The sequence below is a fragment of the Adiantum capillus-veneris genome, chromosome 19 (assembly GCF_014529385.1).
Source record: "Adiantum capillus-veneris isolate H3 chromosome 19, ASM1452938v2, whole genome shotgun sequence".
Classification (NCBI taxonomy): Eukaryota; Viridiplantae; Streptophyta; class Polypodiopsida; order Polypodiales; family Pteridaceae; genus Adiantum; species Adiantum capillus-veneris.
In genome coordinates, this window is record NC_140949.1 from 72,380,623 (window position 1) to 72,407,354 (window position 26,732).

At 43.4% G+C, this 26,732-nt stretch overlaps 2 protein-coding genes across 2 annotated transcripts; both read left to right on the forward strand.

The window, feature by feature from the left end:
• Positions 1-12,359: 12,359 nt before the first annotated feature.
• LOC147434227 (uncharacterized) lies at positions 12,360-14,543 on the forward strand. The gene is made up of 2 exons (XM_086489595.1): positions 12,360-13,068; positions 13,411-14,543. Exons 1-2 carry the CDS (start codon positions 12,360-12,362, stop codon positions 14,541-14,543), a joined length of 1,842 nt encoding a protein of 613 aa, XP_086345721.1.
• Positions 14,544-14,561: 18 nt separating this feature from the next.
• On the forward strand, positions 14,562-15,719 carry LOC147434228 (uncharacterized). The gene has a single exon (XM_086489597.1). The coding sequence runs from the start codon at positions 14,562-14,564 to the stop codon at positions 15,717-15,719; it is 1,158 nt and encodes a 385-aa protein (XP_086345723.1).
• Positions 15,720-26,732: the final 11,013 nt, after the last annotated feature.

Genomic DNA, 26,732 nt, shown 5'->3' on the forward strand with positions numbered 1-26,732 from the left:
GACAACTATAGAGTCACCTTAGTTACCTGTTATGCTATTTGGAAACTAATCTATTGATTGTTTTCTTACTATGGATGTAGGTAAGGGTGCTCTCTGTCTGGCTTTGTTAAAAGAAGGATGTGCTATCACTTTTCCATTTTCTCTACCATAGAAATTGATATGGTATGCACATTACACAGATGTATCTTTTAGTGTGAATGAATAAATAGATATGTCTACTTGAAATAGATGTTGTGGTCTATGTGCTACTTTAGCCTATGTATATAAGTAACTTTTAGGATGTAGATGTATGGCACCTGGCGTTTCTTTGAGTTTCTTTAAGATTTCCCAGTGCTCCATTCGGACAATTTGCAATGATGCAACTATACTTCTCTCTCCCTCTCTCTCTCTCTCTCTCTCTCTCTCTCTACAGATCTTGCATCCTGCCTTGACACATGCATAGTGGAGATGACATGGGGGGACTACTCTATAGATAGAATTCCATGAATGGTGGGGGATGCTTAGGGTGCAAGCTCGTGGGAAGGTGGATTTGCAGTCTCACAAGGACGTATCGAGAGGTAGGGAAGGGAAACACGTAGGCAGAAGAAGGTTTTAGGGGCACATGAAGGCAACATGTATGTCGGAGAAGTTTTTGGCAAGACATGAGCAAGAGGTGAGGGCTAGGTGATGAGGGCAGAGAGAACCTTGAAGGCATCTTTCAATTAATGTATTTTATTTTAGGCGAGCTAGTAGGAGCCACTTTAAAAAAATAGATAATACAATTTTATATTAGAATACAACAAAATTTCATGTGATTTTAGGCACTTATTAAGATTACTCTGCCTCATACCCCCTTAACTTAGCAGCCCTTTGTGCCTCTTCGCCTTAATTGTCTTCTTTTGAAAACACCATTTTGAAAAGATGATTAGGGTGTGTGTGTGTGTGTGTTTTCAAAAATGTTTCATATACTTTAAAACCCTCCTTCGTTTGGTATGCATGGGAGCTAGAGAGAAGTTTTCTTTTTGCAGCACTCACAGTTGTGAGTGTATATATATTTAATTAACCACAAAAGATTTAATATAGCAAGCCATGCCCAAACAGGGCCATGGCATCAAAAGACCATAAGCCCTTCCCCAATCCATCATAGCCGAGCTTTTTACAGGGAAGCCAGAGAAACCCATTACAACCAGAAACTTACCAACCAGTCCAAAGCCAGCAGGCTTTTTACATGGAAGTCGAAGAAACCGAATACAGATGGACGAGCAATATGGGCCAAGCACATTGGGTGCCACCATCCCCGACCCTCTCACACTATTTTCTCTCTCTTTCTCTCTCCCCCTTTTCCCTTACCGTGTCATTTATTGGATGCTAAAAATATTTCTCTCTCTCTCTCTCTCTCTCTCTCTCTCTCTCTCTCTCTCTCTCTCTCTCTCTCTCTTGCATATTCATTTTTTATAGACACCCTTGCTTGTAAAAATTTAGAGAATTTATAAATTAGCAAAAATTACCAAAATACCCTCTAATTTGTGGAAATTTCCAATATACCCCTCAAATTTTAAAAATTCCCAAATACCTTTGTATCTATTTTGGTTGGATGGTTCAAGATTTTCTAATATTTGTTCCTTTTTGAGTGCTTAAAATGTAATTTCTCACAAATTACCTAGCAAAAAAGGCAATGATGTTTAAAAATAATGAAGCTATTCATCTCTAAAGCCTACATAACCAACTCAAATTCTAGTTTTGGCATTTTATATCGATAGACAATCAATCTTCTTATGAAAAGCTACAAAAAAATTTAATTTTGGAGATAGTTAATCTCACAACGAGGGGTATTTAAAGAATTTTGAAAAATTTAAAGGGCATTTTGGGAATTTATGACAAATTATTGGGGGTCGTTGGGGAATTTTCACAAAATACAGGGGTATTTTGGTAATCTTTCCTATAGATTATTAAGATGGTCCACAATTTAGCACTTCAATACAAAATACCCCAAAATTAGTAAAAGGCCCGTCAATTGGACAATCTCTTTCCCCATTTGGAGTGCCAATATGAAGGTTAGTTTTGCCGCATATTTTATCAATTTCAAATCATTTTGCTTGTTTTCTGAGGGTGATAATTAATAGCTACCCTTCACAAAATACACAATAATGCTAAGAAAATCATAATATCTTAGAAATTTGAAGGACAAGGGTGCCCCTAGTGAGACGGAGTTTCAATGAGCTAGACGGTATAATCTCTCTCTCTCTCTCTCTCTCACACACACACACACACACACACACACACACACACACACACACACATGTGCACATACACATAGGCAATGCGATGGTAAATATCTTTGATAACAATCTCGTCATGTGCATGCATTTCCTCAAAGTGAGATAACCCACAGTCGATGCATGGACATGCGAGCTTTCTTTTTTTTTTCAATCTCTTAAAAGAAATAAAAACTTGCACAAATTTCTAAAAATATCAATATTGCTCTTGAAAAAAGCCTCTTGAAAATATAAAATCAAATACATATTTGAAAATAAAATTAGTATTAATTAACAAATCTTATTGAAATTACTTTTTTTTTGTTATGTGCATTTAAACTCGTACATTTATTCTATGTAGAGTAGAAAGTCTGGTACATTTATTCTATGTAGAGTAGAAAGTCTTTTAACTTTAGGGTGTCAAAAGGCTTCTCATTCCCTAAATGTTAACCTTTACTTTTGCATTTTAAATTTTACCCTTCACTTTTTCACTTTTTCATTTTAAATTAGATGTTGTGTAAGGTTTTCTTTGAAGTGAACCAATGAGCGACACATGGAGCCACTCTCCTTCCTTGAAAACTTTAAACTTTCAATTAGATGTAGCTATTGCCAATTCAACTATGAGACCATCCAACTTTGGCCCTTTGTGTAAAGCTACATTATGCAATGTGGACATTCTCAAAGCTAGAAGGACAATGATACATCAAGGTGCCAAGTGTGAGATTTTAGCTCAACATTATATGGTCCATGAAAGCTTTGAAACTTTTGAAGCTCAACTATAAATTTTAGGGCTTGGTGTGCATCTATACTATATATAATGAAACTTATAATTTTTGAGGTAGGAGAGACACTCCACTTGTTGTTCACTTCAAAGAAAACTTTACAAAATGTTTCATTTTTGTGAACCTTCGAACATGTGAACCATCTCAACTTTCAATCTTTCAAACGGACAAGTTTAAAAAAAGGGGTTGACTAGCCGAGGGGCAATCATCGCCTTTGGAAAACACAATAAATCTGATGAGCGGAGAGGGCCTTGGATGCCCTACTGAATGTCTTATAAGTATAGAGATGGAGGCTCGTCTTGTATTATTTAGTGCCTTGTTTGAATTAAGGTGTGGGCTCATCCCTTGTTACATGGGGTGGCTCCCCAATCAACCGATGTATCTAGGACCCTTGAAGCTGGCATGGCTAGTCCCGAGCATTGAAAAATCTTGTAAATTGTTTGGTTTGACAATATAATCTACTCACTATTGTGAGTTTTGCAAAAAAAAAAAAAAAAAGAGGGGTTTGACTTTACTTTCCTTTTAATGCAGGATGTAATTTTCGTTGTGAAAGCTAATTGAGGTGGCTCAACTTTTCTTTTCAAAGGTCAATGGTCATCTATACCACGTGGCGACTCTAGGAGACTCAGGGCGTTCAGGCGGGCATTTTCAAAAAAAGGCTTCAAAAAAACCCATCATCGCTAGCCGCCTACTCAAGTTGGCGCGCCCGACGATGCGAGGTGTTCAATGCGGACGGGAGAGAGAGAGAGAGAGAGAGAGAGAGAGAGAGAGAGAGAGAGAGAGAGAGAGAGAGAGAGAGAGAGTGGAGGTCCTACTCCTGCTTTCCTCACGTCAAGAGAGAGAGAGAGATTCTCATAGAGAGTGGTCTGCCGCTGCTCATACGCTGCTCCAGAGAGAGAGGGCTACATCGGCTCTCTGAGTCACCATCAACCCGGCTCTCTGTGTTTCCATGCATTAGTGTTTGCTGAGAGAGAGAGAGAGAGAGAGAGAGAGAGAGAGAGAGAGAGAGAGAGAGAGAGAGAGAGAGAGAGAGAGAGAGAGAGAGAGAGAGACCACTTCCTTAACCACAGCGCCCCTGCCGACAACGTCGTGGCCGTGCGAGATCTGGCTGTGTCGGGCTGTAGCTCCAAGTCCTACTTCGACGAGCAGCTTTGGCAATAGGCCAAGTCCAGACACCTCTCCCCCAACGACTACGTCTTCATCCAGGTCGGCCACAACGACCAAGAGCCACGACCTCCCAATCTGTGCGAGCTCCTGCGGCACAGAGAGAGAGAGGGGCTGCTGCCGCCGTGGTCACCTTGCTCCTAAGAGGGCCTGCCGCCATGGTCGTGGTCACCTTGCTCCGCCTGAGGGTCTGCCCCATGGTCACCAATCGCAGGAGCTACTGCAGCTGCTACTGCTCCCCGGCCTGCACCACCGACGGCCTGCAGGTAGTAGCACTCTCTCTCTCTCTCTCTCTCTCATTCTGCAGCGCCTTGCGCCGCCTTGGGCAGGAGCTGCCGCCGTGGTCACCTTGCATGAAACGCCCCCCCCCTCCCTCTGTGACCTGCGCCTGGGATTTTTTTAATTCCAAAGTTCAATGATTTTTTACTTTAGTGATTTCAATAATTAATAGAGACTTGGGTTTGTTCTTGCGCACAGAGAGAGAGAGAGAGAGAGAGAGAGAGGCTACATCGTTTTATAAAAGTGAGAAGGAATCGTAGCAGATTTTACTTAAAAAAGGAAAAAATGTTTTATACCACCCATTTAATCCACATGCTCGCTCTTCTCTCATTTAATCCACATACTACTATTTTACGTGCACCTATTTCTCTCCATTTAGCGTGTATATTTGGAATCTCAATAGATGCTATGCAGGCTTTGGAGATGAATTGCTAAGCACTAAAAAGATATTTGTATAGATACAATATGCTAAAACTAGAATTTGTGTTGGTTATGTAGGCTTTGGAGATGAATTGCTTCATTATTTTACGTGATTCTAGAGATGCAAAAGAATATTTGTATAGAAGATACAATATGCTAAAACTAGAATTTGTGTTGGTTATGTAGGCTTTGGAGATGAATTGCTTCATTATTTTACGTGATTCTAGAGATGCAAAAGAATATTTGTATAGAAGATACAATATGCTAAAACTAGAATTTGTGTTGGTTATGTAGGCTTTGGAGATGAATTGCTAAGCACTAAAAAAACGGATCTAGAAAATAGATACAAGGGTCCTTTCGGGGATTTTGAAATTTAAGGGGTATTTTGACAATTAGCACAAAAAGTGCTTGAGGAGCTTCTTGTCCGAGATGTCAAGGTGAGAGAGAGAGAGAGAAGTAGGTGTGTGTTGTTTTTTGATGCGATCGCCCCTCACAAGGGTGCATTGATGTCCAATAGCAGGGTTAGGAAGCTTTGAGCTACCACTCGAATGCCTTGCCATATGTATTAGCATTGCCACTACCCTCCTCTATAGCCCGTAGGCGCACATATATTCTCTATTGTGGTAGCCGCCGGCTAAATGACCACCAAAGAACCCTAAAGAGATTTTCCTCTTTCCCCTCTTCAACATCCTTGGCTACTCACAATTGTCAACAATCAAGGAGAGCTGAGTTCTAAGCTAGATACACAAGGAGAAGATGGTAGAGAGAGCATTCTCTGGGGAGATGGATAAAGTGGGGTTATAGGTGAAGCTTCAATGGAGGAGGGTGTTGGGTCCATCTTGAGGATCGCAAGGGTTGGGGATGGGAAAGAGCGTGAAGGTGCTTAGTCATCCATAAGAGAAGCGTGGGAGGGTGGTATTAAGGATGGTGTAGGAGTAGCGATGATGGAGTTGGTCCATTTCTAGAAGCTTCTCGGATATGAAGGGGTAGGGTGTTTCTGTGGAGGTCATGGTGGCCTTTTCCACACAACCTAATTTTTGGAGTTGGCCATCCACTGGATGGGAGCTTTGAACCACTAATTGCAGCCAGTATTTGTGGATGTCCACGAAGTCCCCCATCACGGCCCACACCGTGATCTCGAATGCCTTGCACATGTATTAGTGTTGCCACTATCCTCCTTTATCGCATGCAGACATACGTATATTCTCTGTTGCGGTAGCCGCCGACTGAATGCCCCTTCAATAACCCAAAGAGGTTTTCCTCCTACTTCTCTTCAAAACATTAGATAGAAATCCATCTCGATGTTGGGTGCTACTCTCGCACAGACAATGATGGGTACATGTATGAGTGCTACGTCACATATGTTGTAGAACTATAGAGAGAAGTAGGAGAAGAAGAAGACACGTTTTAAAGTTGCAGGCTCAACCCACATATGCAAAGAAGCTTTGGGTTGTTTTCGGCTGATGCGAAGCGAGGGTGTCGCTTCAGATGCCCGAGGGTATTCGGCATGCAGCGGTGACCACAGAACCTCATGCCCCCGCACCCGCCCCTCACAGCTCTCAGAATGGCGTGGTGTTGACCATGGACTCTCACGCAGGCTCGCCATTGCAGCCTTCCTTCATCCTCCCGGCTACTGCAGCAGCACACGCCATCCTCCTCTAGGCTACTGTAACAGCCCACGCGGGCTGTCATCGCTTCTCATCTCCATCATCATTTTTGTGGGCTCATCGCCATCTGAGCCGGCTACTGCAGTAGCGCATGCGGGCTCCCCCGCACCCGCCCCTCACAACTCTCAGCATGGCACGGTGTTGACCATCGACTCTCACACAAGCTCTCCATTGTAGTCTTCCTTCATCCTCCTGGCTACTGCAGCAGCGCACTCCATCCTCCTCCGGGCTACTGTAGCAGCGCACGCGGGCTGTCATGGCTTCTCATCGCCATCGTCATTTTTGTGGGCTCATCGCCAGCTGGGGCGGCTACTGCAGTAGTGCATGCGGGCAACGTCATCATCATCTAGCCGGGCTCTCATAGACCTTGGCCCTTTGAAGACGTTTAATATAACATTTCATTTCATCTCCCGCCTCTCCACGTGAGATTGAGTGTGTGAGCTTGAAGTGCCAATAAGCTTTGAACCACTGATTGCAGCCAGTATTTGTGGATGCCCACAAAGTCCCCCATCACGGCCCACACCGTGATCGAGAATGCCTTGCCACACGTATTAGTGTTGGCACTATCCTCCTTTATCGCATGCAGACATATGTATATTCTCTGTTACGGTAGCCGGCGACGGAATGCACTGATTGCGGGAAATGTCTAGCTTGAAGCGGCCAATATAACATTTCATTTCAGCTCCCTCCTCTCCACGTGAGATTGAGATTGTGAGTTATCATCACCAATGCCCGAGGGTATTCGGCATGCAGCGGTGACCACAGAACCTCATGCCCCCACACCCGCCCCTCACAGCTCTCAGCATGGCGCGGTGTTGACCATCGACTCTCACGCAGGCTCGCCATTGCAGCCTTCCTTCATCCTCCCGGCTACTGCAACAGCGCACACCATCCTCCTCCGGCGGGCTACTGTAGCAGCGCACGCGGGCTGTCATCGCTTCTCATCGCCATTGTCATTTTTGTGGGCTCATCGCCATCTGAGCCGGCTACTGCAGTAGCGCACGCGGGCAACGTCATCGTCATCTCTGCGGGCTCTCATAGACCTTGACCCTTTGAAGACGTTTAATATAACATTTCATTTCATCTCCCTCCTCTCCACGTGAGATTGAGTCTGTGAGCTTGAAGTGGCCAATAAGCTTTGAACCACTGATTGCAGCCAGTATTTGTGGATGCCCACAAAGTCCCCCATCACAGCCCACACCGTGATCGAGAATGCCTTGCCACATGTATTAGTGTTGCCACTATCCTCCTTTATCGCATGCAAACATACGCATATGCTCTGTTACGGTACCTGGTGATGGAATGCACTGATTGCGAGAAATGTCCAGCTTGAAGTGGCCAATATAACATTTCATTTCAGCTCCCTCCTCTCCACGTGAGATTGAGACATCATGTTATCATCATCCATGCTCGAGGACATACGTATATTCTCTGTTACGGTAGCCGCCGGCGGAATGTACTGATTGCGAGAAATGTCCAACTTGAAGTGGCCAATATAACATTTCATTTCAGCTCCCTCCTCTCCATGTGAGATTGAGACTGTGGGTTATCATCATCAATGCTTGAGGGTATTCGGCATGCAGCGGTGACCACAGAACCTCATGCCCCGGCACCCGCCCCTCACAGCTCTCAGCATGGCGCGGTGTTGACCATCGACTCTCACGCAGGCTCGCCATTGTAGCCTTCCTTCATCCTCCCGGCTACTGCAGTAGCGCACGCCATCCTCCTCCGGGCTACTGTAGCAGCGCACGCGGGCTATCATTGCTTCTCATCGCCATCGTCATTTTTGTGGGCTCATCGCCATCTGAGCCTATGTCTGCAGTAGTGCACGCGGGCTTCCCCGCACCCGCCCCTCACAACTCTTAGCACGGCGCGGTGTTGACCATCGACTCTCACGCAGGCTCGCCATTGCAGCCTTCCTTCATCCTCCCGGCTACTGTAGCAGCGATATGGCAATGGATATCACCCTGAAAGACCTCTTGGTGGTGTGAGCTACACTTTTTGAAACGCTAAAAGTTTAGGTTGGAATCCCCTCCATTTGGTGCTTGGTTTTCCAAAGTCTACCAACAGTTACAAAAAATAGGTCTCATAGACCTTGGCCCTTTGAAGACGTTTAATATAACATTTCGAGCTGTTTCATTTGATACCTGTCCTCTCCACGTGAGATTGAGTCTGTGAGATCGAGACTTGGAGTGCACTCATTGTGGGATATGCCTACACATGAGAGAATGAGAGAGAGAGAGAGAGAGAGAGAGAGAGAGAGAGAGAGAGAGAGAGAGGGATGGGGCAGCCGCTCTCTTGGCCCTAACCAAGTTAGGCATATCCCACAATCAGTGCACTCTAAGAGACGACATCCTACACAGGCTTTGGCTATTGCTCTCTCTATGGCCACCTTGCGCCATAGAGAGGGAGGTATAGAGAGGTGGATATAGGGGAAAAATAGAGATAGAAATAGATAGAGAGAAAAACATGTATAACACGGTGCTAAATATATATCTTATTCTTTCTTACAGAGATGGAGCACGTGCTTACCTCTGGAGGAGATTCTTCCGAGGTGATATTTTCTACCCCAGAGAGAGACGCAAGCAACAATTTACGAAATGCCAAGCGCGTTGCCTGAGGTGGCGATGGACCTGCAAAGAAGCAAATTGTAGATGGACTAGGTATCATCCACACAGTATGCTCCAAAATTCAAGCCTCATGTGACAGAGCGGAGGCATCATAGGTTTCCTATAGAGAGAGCATTCACTGGTTGAGCCATTCACAATATGAGCAAGGGGTTTATCTTCATGGTCTAGAGGAGCGGATGCAGCTACAGATTAATGGTATTTTGCAGCAGCAGAGCTCAATGCAAGGACAACTTTCTCGCATAGAAAGCAACCAGGCAAAAATCATGAGTCTCTTGGAGAGGTTTGTTCTTGACAAGGATAGCATTGATTTCAAAAGCATTGTGCCTGAATTACGAAGTACTAGCAACAAATTGACCGCCGTAGCAGTACAACATACAACAAGTGTCTCCGAAGTTAGATCTATCTCAAACAAGCTCCATGCATTGGTAACGACCCATTGGCCCAAGAAGGGGATTAATGCCGTTGGAGATGTTCCATCCAGTTCAAAGCAGGCCAACCCTTGCAAGAAGTGAATTATGTAATCGATAGTATTACTCACTTCTTTCTCATTATAGACTTAGCGGATCTATATTTTGGTGGCTCTGGGGATATTGACTACATTTTGGGGGAGGCTTATGTATGTAGTGGATACCAATTTGCTCACGACTCTTGGTTGTCTTCTTTGGATACTACATTCTTAGAGGATCTCCATAATTGTAGTATTTTTGTTGCCACTGTGTCTTTTGGGTCACACCTCCCGTTCCCCGCCCCCCCTCGCCCTCTCTCTCTCTCTCTCTCTCTCTCTGTTTCTCTCTTTCTCTCAAGTTATGTTGCAGTGAAACTCTCTCTCTCTCTCTCTCTCTCAAGTTATGTTTCCGTGAATCTCTCCTCTCCCTCTCTCTCTCTCTCTCTCTCTCTCTCTCTCAAGTTATGTAGCAGTGAATCTCTCTCTCCCTCTCTACCTCTCTCTCTCTCTCTCTCTCTCTCTCACACACACACACACACACACACACACACACACACACACACACACACACACACACACACACACACACACACACACACACACACACACACACACACACACACACACACACACACACACACACGTGCGCACATACACACACACACACAAAGTATTCTAGGTGTGTGCAATGTGTGACTTCTTTCTAGGTATGACAAATGTGAAGCACTTCATAAAGCACAAAAAGTGGGAGAGAGCTTCCTATATAGGATGCCGTCTCTTTGAATGCATTGATTGCCAGATATGCCCAATTTGGGTAGGGTCAAGAAGCCCTGGGCTATTTTTGGCAGATGCAAAGCGAGAGTGTCTCTCCTAATGTAATCACATGCACACCATTGCCGATGTGGTATTTGCTTTTGATTGCGTAAACTGAATGTACACAACAACCCAAGCCTCAATGCAACTCTACCAACTCAAATGGGGACCTATCACCATGGTAACTCTTCATAATGAAGCACTTTGGGGCTGATTTGGATGCACCTTTGAATCTGTCTTGATTGAGCAAAGGTTTCCAATGGTCAATAATGGGTTAACGTGGCGACTCCTCAAGGGTCAGGGGACCTCGGGCGGGTGAGAATCCGGTTGACGTGCAGACTGGCGCGTTGTAACCAATGCGGAAAACTGCCGGCTGAAACTTAACCGACAATCGTCGGTGGGATAATCGGATGGACTCGCTCCCACCAATATATCCTTAGTAGTAGTTAGATGAGATATAGAGATACATATATAGAAGTATATAGACATTTACCATGTGGGTTGGCAAGCCTCCTCTCACTGACTCTCTCAAAGAAAGATAGACATAGTTTGGAAATCCTTTCTTCTCCATACTCTCTTCTTAATTCTCTAGATACTAACCTGTATATACCTGTGAGTACTTATAAGAGTTCTTTTTTGGACAGATGGCTATTGGTCCAAAGGTGTTGTCTCCTGGACATGCAAGACGTAGTAGGATATGTCAAGCCTCTCGAGCTACGCGACGTGCAGTAGCGCGAGATAGAGTTCGACGTTCTCTGGGTGAGATTGATGTGCCTCGCTGGGAAGATTGCCAACATTTGATAAACGTGAATCGATGCAATGAATTTCCTGAGGGAAGGATTGCATTGGATGTAGATAACGAGTCAATTCTCTCGCAAAGTTATGCAGGGATTGAAGTGGAAGACAATTTGGAAGCCAATAATGGAGATGTTCTTGAGGAGCCTGTAATTGTCTCCAGAGAGGGATATTGCTCCAAAGTTGAGACACTTTGCCTATCTATCACTTACTTATATTCTGAGACCACTTCCTTGATGCATATCTCTATGTTATCTATTTCTCATGAAAAGTGTATTCTTCACAACATAGGCAACTTGGATTTTGCATGTTCCTTTTGTGGTGCTTTAGCTTGGAAAACGGAAGCAAAGACCATTCGCACATTTGTGGGGAAGATTTGTTGCAACTCAGGAAATATTTCTTTGCCGCCATTAAGTGAACCTCCTTTAGAATTAAGGAAATTGATGCACGGGGGTAATACTAGAAGTAGAAAATTCTTGAAACATATCAGAGCATACAATAGTGTGTTGGCATTTGCTTCTTTGGGAGCTCATATAGATGAATCTCTCTGCTAGAGAAAAGGAATCTATACCTTCAAGGTGCATGGATCTATTTATCATAACATTGGTCCATTGATGCCAGAAGAGCGATCAGGTCAAATCCCTCGCTTTGCTCAGTTGTATTTTTTTGATACTGAGAATGAGTTGCAAAACAGGATGAGTCATGTTTCTAAACTCAAACCAGATGTTTTGGAAAGCTTGCAATCGATGATGCATCGAGTAAATCCGTATGTTCAAGCTTTTAGGGGGTTTGCTACAATGGTCCAAACTTCCAATATTCCGGAGATTAGGATGGTCATTACTAAGAAGCGTACAAATGGTTGGCAATATGTTTCTCCAACAAGTGTGGAAGTTGCTGCAATCATGCCTGGTCAGGATTAAGAGAGCAACATTGGCCATCGTGATATTGTGTTGAATCTTTTGGGTGGTGGTCTAAAATGAATCTCAAATTGCCATAGGTCATACATGCCTCTATTATATGTGTTGCTATTTCCAAATGGTGAAGAAGGTTGGAATACTTAGATACCCCAAGTGAACAGAGCGGAAGTAAGCAGAGAGCGAGTAAATGGAACTACAAAGTATATTTCTACAATGGATTTCTACAAGTATAGATTGCAAATTAGAGATGACACGACACAATGTCTTTTACGTGGTGGTAGGCTACTGCAACAATATATTGTTGATGCATATAGTTGTATGGAGGAGTTGAGGCTTTTGTGGGTTCGTAATCATCAAAGTGAACTTTGCAATGAGGTGTATCAAGGCTTGACAGATATGGTTGGAGCAAGAGATGGAACAAGGGATGATAGAGAACTGTTATTGCGTGCTAATGTTGGAAGAAGGGTTGTATTGCCTTCTTCGTATGTTGGTGGCCCTTGCTATATGCACCAGCTGTACCAGGATGCCATGGTAATTGTGCGCAAGAGAGGAAAACCTGATCTCTTCATTACACTCACATGCAATCCTGGATGGAAGGAGATACAGGATGCATTATTGCCTGGACAAACATCCAATGTTTTCTACCATAAGTTCAAGGATTTGATGGGCTTGCTGATTAAGAGAGCTATTTTTGGTAAGGTCATTGGACACATTTCTGTGATTGAGTTCCAAAAGAGAGGCCTTCCTCATGCTCACATTCTATTGATACTTGCATCTGAGCATAAGCCAACAGAGACATTGCATTATAATAAGATTGTGTGTGCGGAGCTTCCTGATAAAGTAATGTTTCCACATTTGTATGATGTTATCAGTCGGTATCATGTGCATGGCCCGTGTGGAAACTTGAATAAGAATGCTCCATGTATGAAAGATGGGAAGTGCAGGTTTAAATATCCTTGAAGCTTCAGTGCATCAACTACTGTGGCTAGGGATGGATACCCAACGTACATGAGGAGGGATGATGGAAATTACGTTGTTCGTAATAAAGTGCAAATGAGTAATAAATGGATTGTTCCATACAATCCATTTTTGACAATAAGGTACAGTGCACATATCAATGTGGAGGTTTGCTCCACTATATCCGCTGTGAAATATCTCTAAAAGTATGTGTATAAGGGACATGACAGGGCCACTGTTGTTCTACAAGATAGTGAAGGGCTTCTAAATGAAGTTACAAACTATCTTAATGCTTGATATGTATCAGCATATGAGGCTATTTGGCGTATACTTGGGTTTCACATGCATCAAGAGAAACCTGACATACAACGGCTCCAAGTTCATTTGCTTCATCAAAATCAAGTAATCTTTAGCGACAGAGCGACTGTACAGAGTGTGGTGGAGGGAGATGTCAACAAAAAGACAACGCTCACTGAGTGGTTTGTTGCAAATCAACAATATCCAGAGGCCAACGATTTGTTGTACATAGACTTCCCAACAAAGTGGGTTTGGAAGCCAGCAAGTAGAACATGGACTCAAAGACAGATTGGTGACATGATTGGAAGAATGTACCACATTGTTCCCAATGCTGGAGATTTGTACTATTTGCGTATGTTACTCAACATGTGCAAAGGATGTAAGTCTTTTGAGGATATTAGAACCTTCAATGGACGAGTATATGACACATTTAAAGAAACATGTAATGCACAAGGATTACTGCAAGTCGATGATGAATGGTTTCTTTGTTTGGAAGAAGCTTCTTTTCAGCAAACAGGGCAACAATTATGCCTACTATTTGTAGTCATTTTGGTTTTTTGTGAACCAATACATCCTGGTGCATTGTGGAATCGCTTCTGTAAGGAGCTTTCTGAGGACCATGTATATCATATGAGGGTTCACACAAATGATGCGAATATCTGTGAACACATGGCACAGAACCAAACTTTGTCAAACTTAGAGACAATGCTTCAACACTATGGAAAGAGGCTCTCGGATTATTCTGGAATGCCCCAGGTGGATCACACCTTGCAAATTATGAGTGAGCATGGAGTGCTTGCTGAAGAGTTCATGTATAACAGAGAGGAACAAAGAGTATTGTCTGCTCGAATGGAATCATCTTTCAATGTTGGGCAAAGGGAAGCTTACAATCGGGTTTTACAAGCAGCTTGCATGAGCAGAGGGACTGTTTTTTTCTTGGATGGGCCAGGTGGAACGGGAAAGACTTATCTCTACAATGCTTTTCTCTCTCGGATACGGGGAGAGTCCAAAGTTGCTTTGGCATGTGCATCGTCCGGGATTGCAGCACAGCTTCTCGACAACGGAAGGATTGCACACTCTAGATTCAAGATCCCTATTGATATAACTTCTGAGTCCACATGTAACATCAAAGTAAACAGCTAGCTTACTGAGTTGTTGCGAATGGGTTCATTGATCATATGGGATGAAGCCCCCATGGCTCATAGACACGCTTTTGAGGCTCTTGATAAGACATTAAAAGATGTCATGAAAAATGACATGTTGTTTGGTGGAAAGGTTCTCCTCCTTGGTGGTGATTTCAGACAGATATTACCTGTTGTGCGCAAAGGGGGAAGAGAAGACATTGTTAATGCATCTTTGTGCCACTCATACATTTGGCAACGTACAGAAATCATGCATCTAACACATAATATGCGAGTGGTCAATTGTTTAAGTAATGTTATTGAAAGAGAGTTTGTGCAATGGACACTTGATATTGGTAATGGCGATGTTTGTGATGGGGACATACTTGATAATGTGGCCCTGCCGGCTTGCATGATGCTACCACAAAATAATTTGCAAGAATTGGTTGCTTGCATATATAGAGACCTTGAAACACAGACTTGCCATGCATCTTTTTTCAAGGATAGAGCAATTTTGGCTCCACGGAACAAGGAGGTGGATACTATAAACAATTTGGGCTTGCAGCAATTTCCTGGTACTTATAAGGAATATGTCAGTGCGGACTTAGTGTGTGAATCAAATTGTGATAGCATTTTATTCACAAGTGAGTTTGTAAATAGTTTAGATCTTGGGGGAGGCTTTCCACCGCATGTTTTACAATTGAAACAGAATGCTCCAGTTATGTTGCTTCGCAATTTGGATCCAAGAAGTGGTCTTTGTAATGGGACACGCTTGATTTGTAAGCAATTCCACAGCAAAGTGATTGAAGCAGAAATCATTACAGGGTCACATGCAGGAAATGCGGTGTTCATTCCAAGGATTGATTTTCTCGTGGGATCTAGAGAAGGTCTCCCTTTTGATCTGAGACGTTGCCAATTTCCTCTACATTGTGCTTTTGGGATGACAATCAACAAGGCGCAAGGCCAAACATTGGGAGTTCTTGGATTGTATCTCCCAACACCTATTTTCACCCATGGTCAACTATATGTGCCAATGTCTCGCGTGAGATCCTCTTCTGCCATCAAGGTTGTGGTTGGTGATATTCACTTAACAAGCATTAGTAGACATGGAGATCAAAGAACATACACTTCTAACATTGCCTACAAAGAGGTGTTGCAATTGACCTGCCCCCTGCCACCCCCTTGCCATGGGGTTTAACGTGGCTGGATATGTTTCATTCAATAAAAAAGCACGGTGACTCTCGCAACTATTTCTTTGTCATTTACAAGCTTAGTATCTTCTTATGAAACATGGTGTAGCCTCAAGCAAGGTATATTCGCTGGAACAATTGACTAAGATTTATTAGTGTTGAGAGATTTATGCTTCATGTGCTTTTTCATGAATTTCTAATCCTTTATGTATATGTATATGTATGAATGAAGATGGATCCTAACGCCTCTGTGACTTACACACTAGGGAGACGACCTCGACACGTCCGAGGTAAAATATTGTATATGTGTGTTTGTGACATTTTGATACTTTAAAGAATTTAAATCTCACAGTCAACAATTATGTATTAGATCCACCATTATGGAGGGGTCCAATCACAGCGCAGGTGATTCATCTACTCGAGGACTTGGATGTAGCAAGGTAACAATGTTGATGTTGATATAGTAAAGTAATAGCTTTTGTGTATCAAAATAACTGTCTATACTAATAGCTTTTTGTTTGGCTATAGATCACAGTATTACCCAGAATTTTTGATGGTGGGTATATATCATGCTTCATATGATCCGAGCTTACTGTGCTACATTCAAGTTTCTATTCAGAGAGGATTCAGAGCACGTGTCACCATTGTAGAGTTAGGCAGAACCTGTCCAATTAATGCTATGTTTGCTCAGAATCTTAGTCTCGGTGCTTGGTTCCTACGTGTTTTTGTGTTAGGATCTCTTCCTCCAGTGATTGGTAGATGTGTTTTACATCGTGGGCCATGGGTGGTTCGATACCGCAGCAGGGCATGTCATAGACTACGCTTTTGAGTGTATAAATCTTAAGTCTCTACTTTTTTTTTTTTGACATGGGAAATATCACTTACTATATATATGTTAGTGCAAATTTAGTTTGAAAATATGTTGTGATGACTTTTGTTTAGGTTGCTCCATAAAGGTTTTCATGTTGTCCATCTTATAAATTTCAAACACACACAGTACCGCTCTCTCTCTCTCATCAAGCATGAGAGAGAGAGAGAGAGAGAGAGAGAGAGAGAGAGAGAGAGAGAGAGAGAGAGAGAGAGATAATCCACCCAGTATGTAGACAAAGGAACATGCTAAAAGAAAACCAAGGTTTAGTGTAATCCCACCTACAAAATTTGAGATTTACCTCTACATTTTAAATTTGAAAGAGTGCCCTATAGCCCTGATGACTGGGAGAGAGAGAGAGGGGCACCCAAACAGGGCGGCTATACTAGATAGTCGGACAACACTACAGCTTAAGGGTAAGAGGGGCCATGCCGCCGCCGAAGCTCTGCACTGTTTTTGATAGATGGGGAGAGAGGGAATCTCTCTAAATGCAATCACGTACACTTTGTGCTTGAGGAGCTTCTTATCGGGGATGTCATCTCTTGGGATGCATTGATTGAGGGATATGCCCAAGTTGGACAAGCCCAGGAAGCTCTGGGATGTTTTTGGCGAATGCGAAGCAAGGGTGTCTCTCTAGATGAAATCACATATGCTCTCAACTCGAAGGCAAGAGTCGGGGTTAGGAAGCTCTGCACTATTTTCGATAATTGGGGAGAGAGGGCATCTCTCCAAATGCAATCACGTAGACTTGCACCTTGAAGGAATGTGGCATTACACAAGATGCTGATAAAGGCAAAAGAATTTGCGATTATATAATTGTTAGTCAGGGGTCATTGAAAGAAAATGTCGTTCTTGGCACTACCTTGGTCAGAAGGGTGTCTCTCATATGCATTCACATAGCACCGCCGGAGGCGGCGCCGTTGCACTAGTAAAGAGTAAAAATTTAAGGGATTATTTGTATGTACACTAGCAAAATTTTAGCGGGTCACTTCAAGGAAAACTTGGAATCTAGCTAGGATTTTGTAATTTTAGACCTTAAAAAATAGTAAACCCCTTTTTATCGAACGCCAGTCTCAAATAGTCCCAAAGTGGAAGGACGTGTGTGTGCGCATGCACGCGCTTGTTAGAGAGAGAAAGAGGGGGAGGGGGGTCTCAAAGAGGGCACCAAATCTTTTTTCTTGATTGAAATAATTTTCAAGTAAATAAGGGGTACACTAAAAAGTCTTTCAATTTTTAGGTCAAAATTTGAAGAATCGATGGTATTTATACTAAAACCTCCAAAATTTTGTTGGTTTTCTTCGATGTAAGCTTGGAATCTATTTTGGGATTTTACAATTTAAGCTGGTTAAAAACTAAACCTTGGTTTTTTGCAAACACTGATTTCCAATAGCCCCAAAATGGAAGGGGAGACATAGAAAAGTTGAATACTTAGTACATCCAAGATCACTCTCCTCACCCCGAGTACATGCTTTCCAAAAAGAGGAGGGAAGCCCCTGTTGAAAATCTATTACATCCACACGTGCAACACTAGCATGAGAGAGAGAGAGAGAGAGAGAGAGAGAGAGAGAGGAGCCTTGGGAGCATAAAGCTACTCGATGAAGAGAAACTCTATTTTTCCTCTTGAAGGAAATTTGAAGAGTGGCTCTAATTTTCCTTTTGAATGCCATAAAGAAACCCCCCTTTTATTTCTACACATATCTAGAGAGAGCGCTCAAATTTGAAGGATGACTCTATTTTGATATTTTGTCATTTTAAATATTTATAACAATACCCACAAGGGTTAATAGATTAAAACCACCACCAATACATAATCCTCATGCTAAGAAATTTCTAGGGCCATGAGGAGAAAACCCAACTGGCCATACAAGTTCACAAGGCTATGTAGCCCATAACCATTTACATGTATTGGTGCCACCACAGAGCCATATCAATGCATTGAGGAACATTTTGCCCATATGAACATGGACCATGAACCATACAAAGAAAAAGGAGAAGAAGACATGAGAGTATCATATGCTAAGCTCTCCATGATTCCACATGTTGGGCAATGCTGAGCAAAAACCTTGTGTTAAGCACCGACACTCATAGCTATTCTACTAACATCGAGGATGTGTCCACTACATGTTACAACTTCACCCAAGGAGGCAAAGTCAATGGTCTTGCAATTGGACTGGCACCACGGATTGGCACCACCTGTGCCTCACCTGAGACAACATAAGCATGTGACACGTGAGGTCTCAAATAGGGCTTGCAAAATTTTTTTTTTCTAAAGTAATTTGCTAGGCTTACCAAAAAAAAAAAGTATGTGAAGTAAAGAAGGGCACAATTAAAACGCTTTTGGTTTTTAGGCCAAATTTTGTGAATTTAGTGCTAAAACTTGCCAAACGTTTCCAACATTTTTCAAGGAAATCTTGGAATCTAACCAAGATTTTCCAATTTTAGCTGGTCAAAAATATAGTAAACCCTTATTTTTTGCAAACATTGGAAACATATAAAGGCATAATAGAAGCTCTTTTGATTTTTAGGTCAAATTTGAAGAATTGACAACATTTACAACAAAACCTACAAAATTTTGCCGATTTTCATCAAGGAGAGCTTGGAATATAGCCCAAATTTTGTAGGTTTATCCAGTTACAAATACACTAAAACCCGGTTTTTTGTGAACATGGGCCTCAAATAGTCCCTAAATGGAAGGGTATGATGGATCTAGATGACTTGGAAGCTCAGTACATCCAGTCCCACTCTCTTACCACCCCAAGGATAGTATGTGATGAAAGGAGAGGTGCACATGTTGAAAATTTGTTACATCCTCACGTGGAGCACCGGTGTGTGTGTGTGTGTGTGTGTGTGTGTGAGAGAGAGAGAGAGAGAGAGAGAGAGAGAGAGAGAGAGAGAGAGAGAGTGTTTCTCCAATAGCCTAGTAGACAACAAAAAGCAATGACTTATTGTTTTTAAAAAAAGGGACTCAATCCTATGATAAGAAATGCTTTATCTACTTATATTATTTTTGCTAATTGTAGTGATTTAATAAATAAGAAAACAAATGAAACTCTTTTAGCTTTTAGCTTAAAATTTGAAGAATTTTTGATATTTACAATAAAATTTGCTAAATTTTATCGATTTTCTTCAAGAAAAGCTTGGAATGTAGCTTGAGTCTTACAATTTTAGCAGATTATAAATACACTATGACCTTTTTTTGTGAACACAAGTCTCCAATAGACCCAAAATGGAAGGGCATGAGAGGCATTGAAAACTTGGATGTTTAGTACATACTATTTTTTTTAATTGAAGTGATTTGATAAATAAGGGCACAAGTAAAACTCTTCCAATTTTTAGGTTAAAAGCGTGAAGAATTGCCAATAGCATTGAAACTTGAAGAATTGTTGATATTTCCACTGAAACTTGCAAAATTTATTGATCTTCAAGGCAAGCTCAAAATGTAGCTCGGGTTTTACAATTTTAGCTGGTTAAAAATACATTAAACTTTTTTTTTTGATGAATATAGGTTTTCAATAGACCCAAAATGGAAGGGCATGAGAGGCACTGAAAAGTTGCACGCTCAGTAGATCCGCAATCACTCTCTCATGACCTTGAGCACAAAGTCCCTTGCATGGACACCAACAAAAGAGAGAGAGAGAGAGAGAGAGAGAGAGAGAGAGAAAGAGAGAGAGAGAGATTCCTTTGCAAAATAGAACCCTTCCTAAAGCAACTACATACGATTTCAAAAGTAGTTAGACATTTTGCAATGAGAAATGCTTTATCTAACCAGCACTCAGTACTTCGGCTTTCACATACTCCATAAAATAAAAGACTGTCGATGTTAAAGTTTGTAGACATGCCAGCCTTGCAAGGGAAAGATTATGGAAATCTAAAGATGAGGGCTCAAGGACCTAAGGTTGTGAAAACCAAAAGAGGGTGAAACTATTGTGCTAGATTGAGATAGTTACACTATTGGCTATTGAGGTCGTATTTTTTAGGCTTGAAATAAATCAGAGGGTGGTTCATTTGAGGGAAATGAAAAGTGTTACTTGAGAATTTGGCTTTGGACTCATGCAATTATGTGATGTGTGCAAAATTATATTGCCATTACAACTTGGATATTTAGATAATGATTTCAACAAATTTTTTGAAGGACAGGCTCTTGCATTTTTGTTACATAAAACATTGCATTTTGACATAGAACTTATGAAGATTTGTTTCATATAGAAGCATCGATTGCTTGTAGGATTATTGATCTTGAACATTTACTCCACATAAAGAGATCAAGGCCATGCAACTGAGCATATCCTTACTAGAGAAGATCCAACAACGATTAATTGTCAAAATTGTATTACATATATGTTTTTGTAGGGACAATTTGTATGGCATGCTTCCAATTACAATTTCCTAAGTTTAAATGTGTGTGTGTGTGTGTGAGAGAGAGAGAGAGAGAGAGAGAGAGAGAGAGAGAGAGAGAGAGAGGTTGTAGCTCCTTATGGGCTTCCATTTGCCCATCAAAAGAGAAATTTTGATGGAGGGAGATAAAGAGGATGATTAGGGGGTTGAATGACAGTATATATGTGTGTGTGTGTGTGTGTGAGAGAGAGAGAGAGAGAGAGAGAGAGAGAGAGAGAGAGAGAGAGAGAGAGAATAGTGGTAGCTCCTTATGGGCTTGAATTTCTCCATAGGGAGAGAAAGATTGATGGAGGGAGACAAAGAGGGTAATTGCGGGTTGTGTGCCAGCACGTGTGTGTGTGTGTGTGTGTGTGTGTGTGTGTGTGTGAGAGAGAGAGAGAGAGAGAGAGAGAGAGAGAGAGAGAGAGAGAGAGAGAAGTTTTAATATCATAGGAACACACTAAGAGATCTCAAGTTTCTAACGTGACAAGTCTTTAATTTAAGAGCTGGTTTTTAAGAGGGAATTTTGATAACTAGTCCACCATAGTCAATCTATACTATAGATAAAAGGGGAAGTGTTTCCGGCTGCCAGGTGGCGCTACCTCCTTCATCTGGCCAGTCCCGGTGGTGGTGTGCACTGCAGCCGCGATCAACGAGAGGACTGCACGTAGAGAGAGAGAGAGAGAGAGAGAGAGAGAGAGAGAGAGAGAGAGAGAGAGAGAGAGAGAGATGACCTTCACGCTACATACGGGCCCCGGGGGCTGTCATCCACTTATGCACGGTCCCCCATTCATGTGGCTGTGTTCCCTGCGCTTTGTCATCCACTTATGCACGGTCCCCCATTCATGCGGCTGTGTTCCCTGCGCTTTGGCTGCATGGTGAAAGAGAGAGAGAGAGAGAGAGAAGTGGCCTTGGCAATAGGTGAGAGAGAGAGAGAGAGAGAGAGAGAGAGAGAGAGAGAGAGAGAGAGAGAGAGAGAGAGAGAGAGAAAATGGTATGGCTACGTGTGTTCCCAGAGAGAGAGACAGAGAAGCAAGGGAGAGGGAGAAAACGGCCTGGCCGCCTGTGTTCTCAAAGAGAGAGAGAGAGAGAAGCAAGGGAGAGGGAAAAATGAAATGAAATGTTATATTGAATGCCTGGCCGCCTGTTCCCAGAGAGAGAGAGAGAGAAAAATGAAATAAAATGTTATATTAAATAAATGATGAGAGAGTAAGGTTTGGAGATAAATTGCTTCATTAGTTTTAGACATAATTGCCCTTTTTTGTGATGTGTCTCAGCTTAATATCTTGCCGTTTTCAATTTCCAAAATGCCGGTTCACGGCAAGGGGAAAAGGAGAAATTCCGCCCCATAATAGAGAAAAATTCCGCCCCAAAATTTCCTCTTGGCAAATTCAAGGAAAGGAATTTTGTATGGTCGGGATTAGGGAGAAGATGGACCATGGCGGGCGGCTGTTGACAGCTGAGCTTAATATCTTGCTGTTTTCAATTTCCAAAATGCCGGTTCACGGCAAGGGGAAAAGGAGCAATTCCGCCCCATAAGAGAGAGAGAGAGAGAGAGAGAGAGAGAGAGAGAGAGAGAGAGAGGAGACTCAGTGTAGCTTGAGAGGAGACTCAGTGTAACCTGCACCTGCGCGCTCGGAAAGAGAGAGACACTACCTGCACTTGCGCGCTTGGAATGAGAGAGAAAGAAAGAGAGAGAGGTGGCCGGCTATTGACAACTGAGCTTCCGGACAGTGCTCAGTTGAGCGCGGAGAGAGAGAGAGAGAGAGAGAGAGAGAGAGAGAGAGAGAGAGAGAGAGAGAGAGAGAGAGAGAGAGAGAGAGAGAGAGAGAGGCGGAGAGAGAGAGAGCAGATTCAGAGGTCGGATTCTGGCGATGTGCTCTGCACAACAAGAAAGAAAGCGAGAGAGAGAAAGAGAGAGAGAGATAGCGAGGACTCGTAGTGCTCAAAAGAAACCTAGGTTTAGTGTAGCCCCACCCACAAATTTTGACAATTTACCTCTGTTGTTTCACATATGTAGGTTTGCCAAGTTTTTGGCAAGGAGGTCCCGAGGGGGCTGTTGCTGAAAATGACCTTCTACCTTTATGTCGCACAAAGACCAACGTGCACAGAGGCCAGTGCACAAAACCGCGAATGCACTTACACTACCTGCACCTGCGCGCTCGGAAAGAGAGAGAAAGAAAGAGAGAGAGGCGGCCGGTTGTTGGCAGCTAAGCTTCCGGATAGTGCTCAGCTGAGCGCGGAGAGAGAGAGAGAGAGAGAGAGAGAGAGAGAGAGAGAGAGAGAGAGAGAGAGAGAGAGAGAGAGAGAGAGAGAGAGAGAGAGAGAGAGAGAGAGAGAGAGAGAGAGAGAGTACATTTAGAGGTCGGATTCCGGCGATGTGCTCTGAACAGCAAGAAAGAAGAGAGAGAGAGAAAGAGAGAGAGATAGCGAGGACTCGCAGTGCTTGAAAAAAACCTAGGTTTAGTGTAGTCCCACCTACAAATTTTGAAATTTACCTCTAAATTTTTTATTTGAAGGTAAGAAAACCTTCAAATTTCGACAATCTACCTCTGTTGTTTCACATATGTAGGTTTGCCAAGTTTTTGGCAAGGAGGTCCCGGGGGGGGGGGGGGGGGGGGGGACCATTGTTGGAGATGGCCCTCTGCCTTTATGTCGCACAACAACCAAGGTGCACGGTGGCCAGTGCACAAAATCGCGAATGCAAGTGTAGCCTTCCTCGAACGACCTAGAGAGAGAGAGAGAGAGAGAGAGAGAGAGAGAGAGAGAGGACTCGCAGTGCCCGAAAAAAACCTAGGTTTAGTGTAGTCCCACCTACAAATTTTAAAATTTACCTCTAAATTTTTTATTTGAAGGTAAGAAAACCTTCAAATTTTGACACTTTACCGCTGTTGTTTCACATATGTAGGTTTGCCAAGTTTTTGGCAAGGAGGTCCCAAGGGGGGGGTGTTGCTGGAGATGGCCTTCTGCCTTTATGTCGCACAACAACCAAGGTGCACGACGGCCAGTGCACAAAATTGCGAATGCAAGTGCAGCATGCCTCGAACGACCTGTAGAGAGAGAGAGAGAGAGAGAGAGAGAGAGAGAGAGAGAGAGAGAGAGAGAGAGAGAGAGAGAGAGAGAGAGAGAGAGAGAGAGAGAGAGGACTCGCAGTGCTCGAAAAAACCTAGGTTTAGTGTAGTCCCACCTACAAATTTTGAAATTTACCTCTAAATTTTTTATTTGAAGGTAAGAAAACCTTCAAATTTTGACAATTTACCTCTGATGTTTCACATATGTAGGTTTTCCAAGTTTTTGGAAAAAAGTTTTTTTCCGGCACTAGTGAGGAGGTCGGGGGGGGGGGGGGGTTGCCGTTGCTGGAGATGGCCTTCTGCCTTTATGTCGCACAACAACCAAGGTGCACGGTGGCCAGAGCACACAATTGCGAATGCAAGTGCAGCCTGCCGAGAGAGAGAGAGAGAGAGAGAGAGAGAGAGAGAGAGAGAGAGAGAGAGAGAGAGAGAGAGAGAGAGAGAGAGAGAGAGAGAGAGAGAGAGAGAGAGAGAGAGAGAGAGAGAGAGAGAGAGAGGACGGCGAAGGAGGTCCCGGGGCGGGGTTGCCATTGTTGGAGATGGCGTTCTGTCTTTATGTTGCACGACAACCAAGGTGCATGGCGGCCAGTACACAAAATCTTTCCTTGTGTGGGGAAAGATTAATTATAGGGGAAGGGTTTTTGGGAGCTATAAATCCCTACAGAGAAGCAAAATCCAATTTGGGAGGCTTTTAGGAGTAAGTTGGTGGCGAGTGCGACGGGGATAAAGAGGGGCCAGTGCACAAAATGGCGAATGCAAGTGCAGCCTGCCTCGAACGACCTGGAGAGAGAGAGAGAGAGAGAGAGAGAGAGAGAGAGAGAGAGAGAGAGAGAGAGAGAGAGAGAGAGAGAGAGAGAGAGAGAGAGAGAGAGAGAGAGAGAGAGAGAGAGAGAGAGAGAGAGGACGGAGAAGGAGGTCCCGAGGCGGGGTTGCCATTGCTGGAGATGGCGTTCTGTCTTTATGTCGCACGAAAACCAAGGTGCATGGCGGCCAGTGCACAAAATCTTTCCTTGTGTGGGGAGAGATTAATTATAGGGGAAGGGTTTTTGGGAGCTATAAATCCCTACAGAGAAGCAAAATCCAATTTGGGAGGGTTTTAGGAGTAAGTTGGTGGCGAGTGCGACGGGGGTAAAGAGGGGCCAGTGCACAAAATGGCGAATGCAAGTGCAGCCTGCCTCGAATGACCTGGAGAGAGAGAGAGAGAGAGAGAGAGAGAGAGAGAGAGAGAGAGAGAGAGAGAGAGAGAGGCGGAGAGAGAGGGAGCAGATTTAGAGGTCGGATTTCGGCGATGTGCTCTGCACAGCAAGAAAGAAAGCGAGAGAGAGAAAGAGAGAGAGAGATAGCGAGGACTTGCAGTGCTCGAAAAAAACCTAGGTTTAGTGTAGTCCCACCTACAAATTTTGAAATGTACCTCTAAATTTTTTATTTGAAGGTAAGAAAACCTTCAAATTTTGACAATTTACCTCTATTGTTTCACATATGTAGGTTTGCCAAGTTTTTGGCAAGGAGGTCCCCGGGGGGGGGGAAAGCGTTGCTGGAGATGGCCTTCTGCCTTTATGTCGCAAAACAACCAAGGTGCATGGCGGCCAATGCACAAAATCGCGAATGCAAGTGTAGCCTGCCTCGAACGACCTGGAGAGAGAGAGAGAGAGAGAGAGAGAGAGAGAGAGAGAGAGAGAGAGAGAGAGAGAGAGAGAGAGAGAGAGAGAGAGAGAAGACTCAGTGTAGCTTGCACCTGCACGCTGTCGTGCAATTCCGTTGCCATGAAGAGAAAAAGAGCAGAGAAATGCAAGGTAAGCTTCTTTGAAGCCTACACATGTAGTGAGCAGTGATCAGGCTTTGATAATAGCTCAAGTTTAATGATTAATGTATGGAAGATGCGGCTTCAAAGTGCCAATTGATGCCTTAATGATGCTAAAAAGGACTATGCTTGAAGTGAGCACATATGGGAGTTTATGATCTAGAACTGTAGTGCTCGATGTGCTCTACTGGCCTGTCTTTACGGCTCGTCGATTGGAGCTACGGTGAAGAAGTTATGGCATATTGAAATTTGAGTCGATTGCACATCCGTACCGGATTGGGAAACTGCAGCTGAGGTGACAGAAATGAAACGAATGCACGGGCCTAAAGTGCTCACTTTGTGGAGCATGTTGGTCTTTTCAGATCAATACTCGGGGTTCTGGTCGCCAAGGTATTGATCGTTGAATATTCACCGGGGGCCGGTTCCGTGCCAGTCTAGCAAGCTCGGTCGGAGTGCCATCTAGGAGATTTTGGCTCTTGATCATGTTTCGAATGTCGTCACCTGGACGGGCTATTTATCCCAAAGGTCTTTTCGTTTCAGCACACAAAAGTGTATCATCAAAGAGGACATGCATAGATTGACCTAGATAAGGGAGCGTGTTGATTGCTGATTTACTTCAGTGCTGCTGGAGAAAAAAAAAACGTTGTGCTTGGCATTGCCTTGGCCGGGGGCTGATATTTATGCCAAATGTGATGCCCTTGAAATGGTGCCCAAGGGCCCATAACCTATGGCCGACTAGCAAGGGATGGCCGCCCAAGAGGGTATGGTTAGAGGCCACCCGCCCATTGAGTCACAAAGGCCGCCCAATTAATTGGGGGGGTTTTTTAGTGTGTAAGGGGAAGAAAGAAGAAAAGCATGGCGAGCGTGGCAACACGCAGAGGGCGCAGGCAGGAGAGAGGATCTCGCA